The sequence below is a fragment of the Phascolarctos cinereus genome, unplaced genomic scaffold (genome assembly GCF_003287225.1).
Source record: "Phascolarctos cinereus isolate Bilbo 61053 unplaced genomic scaffold, phaCin_HiC Scaffold_726;HRSCAF=1367, whole genome shotgun sequence".
NCBI classification, from domain to species: domain Eukaryota; kingdom Metazoa; phylum Chordata; class Mammalia; order Diprotodontia; family Phascolarctidae; genus Phascolarctos; species Phascolarctos cinereus.
This window is the reverse complement of record NW_027556098.1, coordinates 185,664,583-185,677,725: the sequence shown is the minus strand read 5'-3', so window position 1 is coordinate 185,677,725 and position 13,143 is coordinate 185,664,583. Positions and strand designations below refer to the sequence as shown.

General features: G+C 33.4%; 1 protein-coding gene across 1 annotated transcript in view; it reads right to left on the bottom strand.

Moving 5' to 3' along the window:
* Positions 1 to 721: 721 nt before the first annotated feature.
* Positions 722 to 13,143, bottom strand: part of PGAP1 (post-GPI attachment to proteins inositol deacylase 1) — a 98,943-nt gene continuing 86,521 nt past the window's right edge. Inside the window, exon 27 of the mRNA XM_020993603.2 lies at positions 722 to 10,377. Coding sequence (XP_020849262.1) covers positions 10,242 to 10,377 — 136 coding nt within the window. The 3' untranslated portion in view covers positions 722 to 10,241. The remainder of the gene's footprint in view (positions 10,378 to 13,143) is intronic.

Here is a 13,143-nt window from a genome sequence, read left to right as displayed (position 1 = left end):
TTTTTCCTTAGCCGTGTGTGACAGTGACGGTGTGTATGTGCTACTGGCAATATGCATGTTATAATTAAATCATCCTTTTTCAGAATGGAAGATTGTAACCTACTATATAAGGAGATTTACATGCATGCTTTGTTTCAGTAAAAGGTGGTTGGCTAGTCTTGTTGCTAGAAGAAATAGGGCCTGCTCATCAGCAGTGGTAGCTCAGACCAACAGGCAAACTTGTCTTCCCTGAATCCTCCTAGCCCTTTCTTGTCTCGATCTAGTCACAAGGGCAAGTGTTCTAACACTGTTCTTATGCCCCCTAGCTGTTCCTGAATGGTAAGTTTTAATTTATTTTAGATATGTGCCCTCCCTTCGTTATTATTCTCAGTCCAAATAGAGGGCTAATTTAGTGGTGAATTTTCCCCTCCCCCATTTATGGCTTACTTAAAACCTTTTACTGAAACATGATAAAAATTAAGGTAAAGTTGGTTTTCTTCAGATTTTGAGAAATAAACATCTGCTTCCCTTCTAAAAGTTGATTTGATATCTCATAGGCACAGCACATCCTTTCTGTAATTTTATTTACTATTGTATTGCCTATAACGTGTTGGTCATTGTATTCCATGTTACTAATGTTCCAAATTGTTAGGTTTGGGGAAAAAAATCCAGTCTACTTTAAATCTGGCACCAAGGATCTTTAGGAAGAGAGGTTGTAATTAATGCCACTTACACACTAGAGTCTCTTTTTCATCAAATTTATTGTTGAACATTAAAACATTGAATATGATGGGTTAAAAAGAAAGCACCAAAAACTGCTACACATTAATACCTGAGCAAGGACTGAAGTATTCACGCACTACACCCTACACCTAATAGCAGAGAGTTGAAACAAGGTAAAAAAAACCATTTACAACACTCTATATAGAGCATGGGTAAGTAGCACTTTTTGTGAATTACGAGTCAGATATAATAATGTTAATTATACCATACAAAACAAGTGCACACAAATGTGTCTTTAGCACAACAAACACTGTACAAAGTTCTGAAGAAAAGCATGCACGTCCATGTTCCAAGACTTGGAAGACAGTTCTCTTTTCAGTCCATGTTACATAATTTAGTAGTTTTACTATGATATAGTAACCCTTTGCACTGAATGGGAGTGAGTGTACAGCATAGTTCAGTTACTATGCACTACATGGTCTGTACATGAACATTATCTGCAAAAAGATTTCTATATCTCATATCTCATCATTACATACAGCCTCTCTTTGAGCCTAACTTTAAAGTATGAAAGCCTGATATGGGACAGCACTGGGCCTGGGAATGAATTTCTTCTATTACTTTCCATTTTCTCTGCTTCCATCTCAATTTAGTCAAAGGTATAATCTCTAGAGACTTTCGGAGAATCTTATCATTCAGTAAAAATCAGTGAGAACAGAAATTTAGTATGAAAAGAGATGAATTAAAAAACAACTTTGAATGAACCAGCCCATCAAGTCCACAAATATGGGGAAATTTCAATTAAGAATACAGATCAAAACACAACTTGGAGTTCAAACAGGAATCACATCTATTGTCTTAGGAATACATACATATAATTTTTTGATTAAAAAAAATCTATTCAGTCTTGGTAATTGAGGTGGAGAGGGAAAAGAACCTCAAAACAGGTACATTAGGCATATAGGTTTAATGGATTAAAAATAAATCACTCAAGTTTTTTTTTTTTAATTTGAAGTACATTTAAATGCTCCCACACCACATGCTTCTAAACACTTTGTGGGGAGAGGTCCCTGGCCAAGGTAAAACCTGGGAAGAAATGCATGACTGCTGGATCTTTAAGACAACAATTACATGTTAACATTCAGATTTTCACATGTAAAGGCAAGGGCATAGATGCTTCCAACTGTTTCAAAATTAGAATTTAATAATTTAGTGTCATCAATTTCCTATTTCTTTGTATTATAACTGTTCATTTGAATTTTAAATGAAATGTCTAGAAAGTAAGGGAGTTCCCCAAATACAAAGGAAATGAGTAGCTTATATTTTTAAAGCCCTATTTCACTGACCTTGAAGAAAAAGATTTTTGGCCAATTTGAGATGAATGTTCATAGCGAAACCTACAGTTTCCAAAAAACCATAGGGCATTCTTCTTCACTGTTTTAAGGCAGAGTCTATTTTGCCCTATAAGACTAGAAATCCAAGGTCACAGTGAGAACATAAGCTCAGTTTTGGCCTGGTTTCCCTATGAGTACAGGTCATACTGACCGATGTATTTTGCCACATTTATAATTAGTGAAATGTCAAATTCTTATTGTTCTAAAACTATATTAGAAATAATAGCTTATATTTAAAATAAAACATTTAGAGCTGCATTTTTTAAAAAAATCTAACTGTATGACTGCCAAATTTACAATACATTAAAAAAATCCACTATGGGAAAGTTTGGAACTTTAAAAATATACTTTTGAACATGTACAAAACATAAATACGTGAAATACATACATTTCCCACTTAACAGATGTTAACATTAATTTCTATAGTGTTTAAAATTTGCAAAGCACTTTAAGAATTAATGAAACGGCAACATCATCTACTGAATTTATAGTTTCTTTACTTCCACATGGTCCTTGCTGCCACTAATAACTATTGAGCAATCTGTGCATAACAGAGAAACTATAGCACTTGCTTAAATTCAACAATGTTTAGCATGTTGCTGAACCCAATTAATACTATCCTGAGGATAGCAGCAATTTTTCAATTAAACAAACAATTATGCATAATCTACTAACTGTTGTTGAAGTAGCTGTCAGACAAGGTATAGAATCAAATACAATAGCTATAAAGGATTTTTAGGGAATCACCTAGTCCAACCCCCTGCATTTTCTACATGATGAAACCAAGGCCTAGAGAGTTCTGCAATTAAGACAAGTTAAGGTCATGCAGCTAGGTTATGGACAGGGCCAGGAATACGGCAAGAGGTCTCTAACTCCCAGTCAGTCACTCTTAGCACAAAACCTTGTCGAACTTTCAATTGTACAAGTATTAGCAGGCAGTGAGAAGCCAGTGAAGTCACATGATGTAAGAGTAGAAAAAAAATAAGGCAAGATTGCCTGACACGAGAAGTCAGCAGTGTTAGAGCTTGTCATAAAGGCGAATCTACTACATCTATAGGGTGACATTGGAGGCAAAGTATGACTTGTACATTTTCAGTTTTAGTAATTCTATTTTGTGAATTAAATACAACAGTAGAATTATTATGTTAGCATGGTTGATGTGGCATCCTGATTTTCCCTTAACTTTGATATTTTAAAAAAATTAAAGTTTTATTTGAGTACATCTAGTAGGTTCTTTGTGTCAAGTTTCCTTCATAGTGGTGCCGGAGCCAAAGACTCTTAAGGGCTGGAAGGGACCCAGGAGGAGTTTTCCTTTTTGTTTTTGCATTCTCCAGAATCTGGCACAGTGCCTAATGCATGGTAGCTGCTTCAAGAAATGCTTCCTGAACTGAATGACTGATGTTGCCTTGGGAGCATGTGCAATTTGAACTGCTGGCAGAGTCATTATGGTTAACCTCAAATGTAAAAAGTGAACTGCTCCCAAGGTGAATGACTACATGTCACTTTTTCTCTTGGGACAACAGTTTTAATATCTGTAGAACAAGGGGGATACCTATAAAGTCCAATTCTAAATTTTTGTGGTTTTTTCCCCTTAACATAGCACATTTACCATTATCTTGGCAGTCAAATGCTTTTTGGAAAAATTGTAACCAATAAACCAAATCTGCTTTACAGCGAAGTTCCCTGGAACTATTGGTGTTTTCCATTAAATGAGGGACACTTTTATTGACAACAAAAAGATCAAGCAATATAAAAATTAAGGCAAATTAACATCAAATAATGTAAATTAGCTACTTCAAATGAAGAACCAGATACCACTATTTCAGAAATCAAATAAAGCTGTGATACTATTCTAAAATCTTTAAACATATAGAAAAACAAAGGTACAAAGTACAAGCTTTTGCCAATTACATATTTATTATTATAAGTGCTAGCTTAAAAATGTGAAAAATTGTTTTTGCTTCATCCCAATACGCATTTGTTTGCTAAATATAGTTCACTGGCACAAGAACCCAGAGGTATATTGCAGTTGGATGTAGCTTTGGTGGCAAAAGTGCATTCTAAATTTACGAATACTGTTCAATAATTTCCAGTTCAGTGCTTTATGCTCAAACTTTAAAAAAAAAACCTATCATTTTTCCTTACAAAAAGATTTTTAAAAATCTGATATGACACAGAACAAGTGTAATGTAAAATATAAAATGTGCCCTTTTGAGGCCTTGGAACATATCAATAATTTTTTTACTAATTATGTTACCATATAAATACTAAAAATCAAAGTAACTTAAAAAAAGGGCAAATATAAACCTATAAAATGCTATTCTCAGTGTTTTCAGAAGCAAATTTTCATCGGCCCAAACAAAATAAATCAACAAAGTTCTTCACAAATGTTCAAAGTTAGAAGTTACAGAATAAAGACACGTTGTGACTTGGTTATCTATCAAGTCCTATAAAAAGTCATCAGCAATTTAATCTGTGATCTGGCATTTCAAAACATAATTACTGCTGGCAATATAGCATGCCAAACAAGGTTATGAAAAGATCATAGAAAAATGAAATTCTATCATCAAGATACAGCTCTGCGAAGAAACTAAAAGAGGATGTGATAAATATTTTTCCTTCCACATTTAATTGAGGTATATTGTCTATGTTCATCCTATAATGAAATGTTCCTCATTCTTTCAAATCTATCTTGAGAAACCTATGGTCACTAATATTTTCTCTCTAAACCTTATACAGCTTTATACTTTAGTTCATAAGGAACAAAGAACCAGACATTTGCATTTCTAGTTCAATGAAACAAGTTTAACAAAAAGATTTTATTAGATCAATCATATTTTTTCATATGGTATTTTCCTCTTCAACCATAGGATGCTTTGGTCTTTCCTTTGAACTGTGTGGTTACTGCAATGCTTTTTATGAATCAAGTTTTGAAAATGTCATATGCTACCAATTATGACAGAATCTTGAAAACTTATACAGGGAACTAAAAGCAAAGATTTTTCTGAATTAATAAAATGATGCCTCATTACAATCAATACTTAAATACAGTAACTAGAGCTCCATTAACCAAATACTGCTGAAGAAAGGGGTTTTTAACGAATAAGAATTATTTGCAATTAGTCCATCAAAGCAGGATCCAGGTCAGTGCTAGCCTCTGTTCATGTGCCATAATTTCATATAGGAAAGAATTCAGAGTTCAGGATTCAAGGTTTCAAATACAGTAGGCCCTGACAATCCAAACAAGTCAGCAACTATGGTCCCCTTGCTTTTTGTTCTTGTTTCTACCACCCTTATTGGCTGCTAATGTAGAGTGCCCAGAAACATCTTTAGTGTTAGTGAAGGGAAATGTGCAACTCTCCCTCAATAATCACCTGGAGGCTAGGTATTATTAAAAAAAAATAAAAAGAACTGATAATGCTGGTTTACATCAAGAAAAAAGCCTCCCTTTCAGCACTAATAGAAGAGTTGAAAGCAATAGAGAGACAGAGAGATCTGGAAAACAAAACAAAACACGGGTCATCATTTTCTATGTTAGAAAAGAACAGTGATGGCTTTAGACATTTGTGGGTTTTTTTTTTACTCGTTCTAGATGAATTTATTCCCCCTCCAATGATTAATTTTGTTTAGTAGATATTCTCTTTAAAAATTTCTTAATTTACAAATGAAAATCAGTCCACCCTTAGTAAATTATTATTAATTTTGAGATCTGGGCATATATCTACTTTTAAATGTTTTAGCTTGATACAATTAGCATCACTGAATCTTACTTTATAATCATTATAAATTAAAAAGAACATAAGGCTAGAATTTTGAGTCTGATGTGTTCTCGGAATGATATAGGATATGAAGTGTTAAATGCTTAATTAGAAAAACAGCCTGGAATTCTGAAGCAAGGAATCATAGGATCATAAGAATTAGAGCTAGTTAGCAGGGACCTCAGGAGTCATTTACTCCAACCCCTCATTTTACAGATGAGGAAACTGTGATTCATACATGCATTAAGTTGCATAGCCAGGATCTGAAATTAGGTCTTCTGATTTCAAAGTAGTACTCTCAGTTCAAAAAGATGGAAGTAATTTTCTGATTCCAAAGCAAAATACTGACTCTACTTTGTAAAAGTATCATTTCACTTTTACCTAAGAACATGCACGTGTATGCAGGCATGCATACAAACATATATAGTTTTTCTGCTTGTGGAAAACTTTTTTCTTGTATAATTTGATTACATGTATAAAGTTCCTAAAGATACTTTTAATATGTCCTTACTGTGAAGATCCAAATCCCCCTTAGTGCTATTACCTTCTCTCTATTATTTATCTCAATTTTATTCTTCTATATATCTTGTTTGTACACAGCTGCCTACATATTTCCCTCATTAGACTGTTAGTTCTGTGAAAGCCAAGCATGCCTTTTACCCTTCTGTGTATACCCAGTGCCTAGAATATGGTAGGTACACTAAATAAATGCTTGTTGACTGACATTCCACAATGCCTTTTCCCGATTAACTTCATAAGCCTAGATGAATTCCTCAAATACTGCAGAATAGTGTACCCTAATTCATTAAAAAAAAATTAAGATAAAAAAATTAACAAATCAAGATAGAATATAATTTTGAACTGAAAAGAAACTTAGATATCATGTATTTAGTTCAGCTTTCCCTGTTTTATTCAATATTTTTAAAAGTTACGAACAGGCCAAATAAGTTAATAGCAGGCCTAAGTCAAGAACATATTTCATTTAACCTCTCTATGCCTCAGTTTCCTCACCTATAAAAGGAAGAGTTGAACTCAGTGTCCTCTAAGGCCTGTTCAGCTCTAAACACATGATTCTACGTCTCCTGATTATCTTTCTTTTGTACTTTCCACTAAATTGACTTTCTATGTAACTAAGTTAAATAAGCATTTACATCAAAGGTATAGAAATATTTAGAATTTTAGTAAATACTCAATTTGTAGATATAAATGTGAAGAAATAATTTTCTAAACTTATCTAAACAGACCAGCATTTTTAGTTTGCATCTACTTAGATGCAAATGGAAAACACGAAACTATTTGTCTAGTTTCATTAGACAGTCAAACCATGATCCTATGAATTCAGTCCATATAAGTGGCCAATATTATTCAATTTAAGTGAATATTTATAATTCCCTATTTCTCTTTATGATGCATATATATATATATCTTTGTTTATTGTGGATTATTATTAAAAACTTTAATAAATTTAATTTGATAAAGTAAGCATTTGTTACTGTGAACTTTTAAGTCTTAGGATAAACTTCTCTATAATCTATGATTCTGATAATCCTCTTTATATATATTTCTTTACCATCACTACAAAATATGTGAGGCCACTTGGCACAAAGAACAGAAAACTGGACTTGAAGCCAGGAACATCTGGATTCAAGTCCCACTTCTGGTTACGTTATTCTGGGCAAGTTACTTAACCTCCAGTACCCTATGCAACTTTCAAACTATAAGCTGGGGAGAAGGTATCGCCTTACATTGGTAGAAGGAATTTCCTCATCTGGAAGTACCCTTTATCAATGAAATCAAATGTTCAGTCTCTATCCCAATTATGAAATGTACTATGTTATACTATAATGAAATCATGTAATATAAAAATCTAATTTATTATTGGTCTAATCATTAGTCAAAATGGTCAAAAGACACGAACAGGCAGTTATCAGCTAAAGAAATTAAAGCTATCTATAGTCATATGAAAAAATGCTATAAATCATTATTGATTACAGAAATGTGAATTAAAAGAACTCTGAGGTACCACCTCACACCTATCAGAGTGACTAACATGACAGAAAATAAAAATGACAAATGTTGGGGATATGGGAAAATTGGGACACTAATGCACTATTGGTGGAGCTGTGAACAAATCCAGCCATTCTGGAGAGCAATTTGGAACTATACCCAAAAGGCTACAAAACTGTGCATACCCTTTGATCCAGGAATAACACTAGTAGGTCTGTATCCCAAAGAGATCAAAGAAAAGGAAAAAGGACCTATATGTATGAAAATATTTATAGCAATTCTTTTTGTGGTGACAAAGAATTGGAAATTGAGGGATGCCCATCAGTAGGGGAATGGCTGAACAAGTTGTAGTATATGATTTTGATAGAATACTCTTGTATTATAAGCAATGACAAGCAGGATGGTTTCAGGAAAAGCTAGGAGGACTTATATGAACTGATGCAAAATGGAGTGAGCAGAACCAGGAGAACATTGTATACAGTAACAGCAATGCTCTATGAGGATCAACTGTGGACAGCTTAGCTATTCTCAGCAATACAATAATCCAAGACAAACACTATCTGCCTCCAGAGAAAGAACTGATAGAGTCTGAATGCAGATCAAAGTATATTATTTTTTCACTTTCTGTATTTTTTTATGTTTTTTTTTCCTTTGGGTCTGTGTCTTCTTTCACAACATGACTAAGACGGTAATAGGTTTTGCATAATTGAACATGTATAACCTATACCAAATTGCTTACTGTCTTGAGGGGAGTGAGGGAAGGAGAGAGAAAATTTGGAACTCAAAATTTTTGAAAAGTGAATGTTAAAAATTGTCTTTATATGTAATTGGGGGAAAATTATTATTTAAAAAATTAAGATATGGATGGCATGCTCATCAAATCTGCAGGTGACACAAAGTTGGGAGGGATAGCTAACAGAGTGGACAACAGTCAGGATCCCATATAATGACAGACTAGCAATGGGCTGAATCTAATAAGATGGACATTGGAAGGTATTTTACTGGCTACAAAAATGTAAAGTTTTACAAATGGGTACAAACCTCCCCTCCCAACTTCACAAATACCTGATGAGACAGAAATAAAAAGACAAGTTTATCTGAAAAAGATCCACAAGTTTTCATGGGCTGCAAATACAACATGAGTCAACAGTGTGATGTGGCTGCCTAAAAAGCCTCAAGTGATCTTGGGCTGCATTAAGACAAGTATGGTTTCCAGAAATAAAGAGGTTATCGTCTCTCCGCATTAGCCCATTCTTGACCTCATCTGGAGCACTGTGTCCAGTTCCAGGCATCACTACTTGAGGACATCAATAAACTAGACAGCGTTCAGAGTGGGGCAATCAGGAAAATCAAGGACACTAAGTCTACGTAATATGAAGATTGACTGACGAAACAGAAGACGTTTAGCCCAGAAAATAGAAAACACTAGGGGAAGGGAGAAGTGTGTTCAAGTATCTGAAGGGCCATAATGTGAAAGATGGATTAGGCTTATTCTGTATGGCCCCATAGGACAGAACAAGAAGCAATGGACGAAAGTTGCAAAGAGCCAAACTTAGATTTGATGAAGGCACAGATTGAAATAATTATTTCAATGCCAGTAAGTGAATAACTATGAAAAATTGTTTTCTTATGACTAAACACTGGCATTATTTAGGAGACTCAAGGTATTCATGAATACAAAATGATAGTCAGCATTTGACAAATAACAAAAGACTATTTCTTTAACTTCTGAGCTCTTGATACTTTTAACAATCAATTTTAAAAGGTTACTGAAAAATATCTTGTCAGAAGGCCAAGAAAAATTCAAAGTGAGTATATAACCTTGCAAACATAAAAGAATGTTAACAATACACCTCATGGTTTTTCAAAACAGATCAAAAAGTATTCTTGGTATTTTGTTTTCTGAGGAAATTATGGTATTATGAATTTCATCCACCTCTTTAAGATTTAATTCTCAATATACAAACTATAGTAAATACAAAGGAACACACATTTCAGTAGAAAAACTGAATGAAAGAACAAAATGCTTGTAATGTCAATACAAACAATGCTGTATCTACTGAATCTAGACTATAAAAACATCACAAGTATCATAAAACAAATAGACTGTATGCACAGAAATTGAAATCCTGAAAGATTTTGGTCATTAAACTCCTTATGTTCATTTTTCAAAATGATCAGTAGACAAATACCACACCACAAAAACAAAATCATGCTTCAAATATTTTCCTCAGGGGTTATAAAACTAGTTTTGAATTTTCATATTGTAAAAATAGACTTGTCTTCTCCAAACGATCCTGCAGTCCAAGTCGATGAATCTGTGTGTTTTTCTTTCTTGTTACTTTCCTAAACAGCCAAAGTACCCCTACTATTTCTCAAATCAAATACTCGACAACATATGGAGTAAAAGAGGAATGACTACAAAGTATGGCACTCTGTATAAGTGTGTAGACCCAAAGGCAACCACACCAATGGCCACTATGAGTGGAAATTGTGCAGCAGTCTTCAACAGTTTACTGCAAAAAGAAAGAAACATAATTATACATTATGATGATTACAAACTTCAAGGAAGATTAGAATTCTGTAAGGCCAAGATCATACATGATTTTGAGGAAAAAAATTTATGCTGTTTTAAATGTAATATTTTGCTATCAGTGAAGCTTCCCTCATTTGCAGATTTTTTTTCTATATTGAAAGGTTAAAAATACTGATTTTGAAAATTACATTTTATAATCAGTTTTGTTTGGCTTTGTAAACTTTTACCACTAGAAAAGTACTAATTCTCTGAACATAGGAAATTTACAAAAGATACCACTAGTTACTTGTTACTATGATTTATGCCAAATTTCATTTTATATTCAACTTTACATATGACAATCATGATGAACAGTTGAAAAAATTATAAAAACACAAAGAACCTCAAGTAAAAAACACTTGGGGGAAGGAAGAATGACCAACTTGCCATAATGTATGTAGACAGTCAGTCAATAAGCATTATATAAACAATAATTATTATTTGTTTAAAATGTGCTAAGCACTGCGCTAAAACTGAGGATACATACATACAAAAGATAGGCAAAAAGAGTTCGTGCCCTGAAGAAGCTCAGATTTTACTGGGAGAGACACACACAAACTATGTACCAACAAGGCATATGAGGGGCTAATTGGAAGTAGCCACAGGGGGAAGTGGAAGGGAAACGAGTAGACTTCTTACAGAAAGATGGGAACCTAGCTGAGACCTGAAGGAAGCCCAGGAAGTCAGGCGGCAAGGTAAGAAGAGCGAGCATTCTGAGTATAAGGCACAACCAGCTAATATGCACAGAATCAATCAGGACAGAGTCCTGTGCAACGAACAGCAAGGAAGCCAGTATCACTGGATTGTAGAGCACCATATATGCAGAGCAGTAAAGTGTTAAAAGACTGGTAAGGTAGGAAGGAGTCAGATAATAAAGGGCTTTGAAAGGCAGTCATCTTTTAGCTTAGCTTATAGCTAAGTCTTTGCACACTGATATATTAATCTCACTTGCAAATGAAAAATAAATGTGGAGAGTAAGATCCAGAATATTTCAAATGCCAATTTTACTGTAAAGTTAAAGTGGGTAATTGTACTGACAGTAACAGGCACATAAAAATTTTTCACTTGGTGAAACCAGCAAGATAGGCTTCAGAAAGCTTAATTTTCTGCCAATCCTGACTCGATACTTATGACTTGTAAGCAATCCAGTGTGTGTAGGAATAACATGGTAATTAAGTGGCAAGTGTGATTGCATTATTGACTGCATATATATATATACATAACATAACAAATCAAAATATAAGTTTATCAGCACCGTAAGTTTATAAGGATGCATAAAATGTTTCAATATTTACTCATGCTCAAATATAATGAACGCTTTCAGGAGTTTGAATTCCTAAAACATGGCTTTAGTTTCACTCTGTATATGTGCAACATTAAAATATGGGCATGAAAATGCATATTTCAGTGTCACTTGGTTATAAAATTACTAGGATAACAGATTTAGAGTTGCAAGGAGCCTTAGAGAGTCCAACTTCCTCCTTTTATAGTTGAGGAAACTGAAGCCAAGAAAGTTTGACTTGCCCAAGGTCACAAGGCAGCAGAATCATGTTTTGAAAACAGGCTCTCTCTTTCCAAATCCAGAGTTTTTACCACTGTACTACTCTTTACTCAGGTTACTATTTTATACAATTAAAAAATAGTCAAAGTTAACTGAGAAGGAAAGAATATTATGATTTTGTACAAATTATGATTACAAATTATATTTCTATGAATATACTAATTTTGGAGGATAAAAATATTCTGAAATTGATTAGTAAATGTAGTAACATAAGGTTTTATTTTTAAAATACAAAAATGTATACATTCTGAAAATTAAAGACTCCAAATATTAAAACACACTGACTTTGAAAAATATTACTTTAATCATAACAAATATCATATACAAACATATATAGCATATAATATAAATAATATATAACTACATATCAATAAATAAACTTTAATTATACTTAATATTGTATTTGTAAATTTTATTAGAAGTCTAACTAAAATTATTTATTTCACAATTGGGGCATTTTTAGAATTTTCTTGACATTCAAATTTTGAGTTGATGTCTTGTCCCTTAAAAAGGTTTCCATTATTTTATCTTCTGTCCTACAAAACTGGTCTCAAAATCCTTTTATTATACTTAATTATTACAAACAGATAAAACCAAGAACTTGTACACAGCTTAGAATAGAAACCAAAACATTTTAAAGAAAAACACAACTTTAAAATTGTTGGTATGTTAAAATTGGAAGGAACATAAAGCATGAAACAAAATAATTTTAAAAGGCAGGAGAAAAAACCCAGAAAAGAGGAAAAAGTGAGGAAGGGATTTGACTTGTTCTCACTGAGCAGGTTCGGAGAGTATAATTAAGTGAAGTGAACAACGAACAAATGAAAAAACATTAAGCACTTACTATGTGCAAAACGCTGAGGGTACAAATAAAAAATTAAGACACTCTTTGCGCTCAGGGTATCACATTCTAATGGTGGGTGAAAGTTACAGAGAAGCAGATTTTGGTTCAATGTAAAGGAAAAGCTTTCCAACAGAAAGTGGAATGGGCTACAGTTAACACCAGCTCCTAAGGTAATGAGTTCCCCATCACTTGTTGAGGATGTTAGAGAGAAGGGTCCCTGAGCTCCCTGTGAATTCTACTCCTTTTACCTTTGAAAATAACAGATTAGGGAGGCATGTCCCACGAAATCACAATAAAAAATA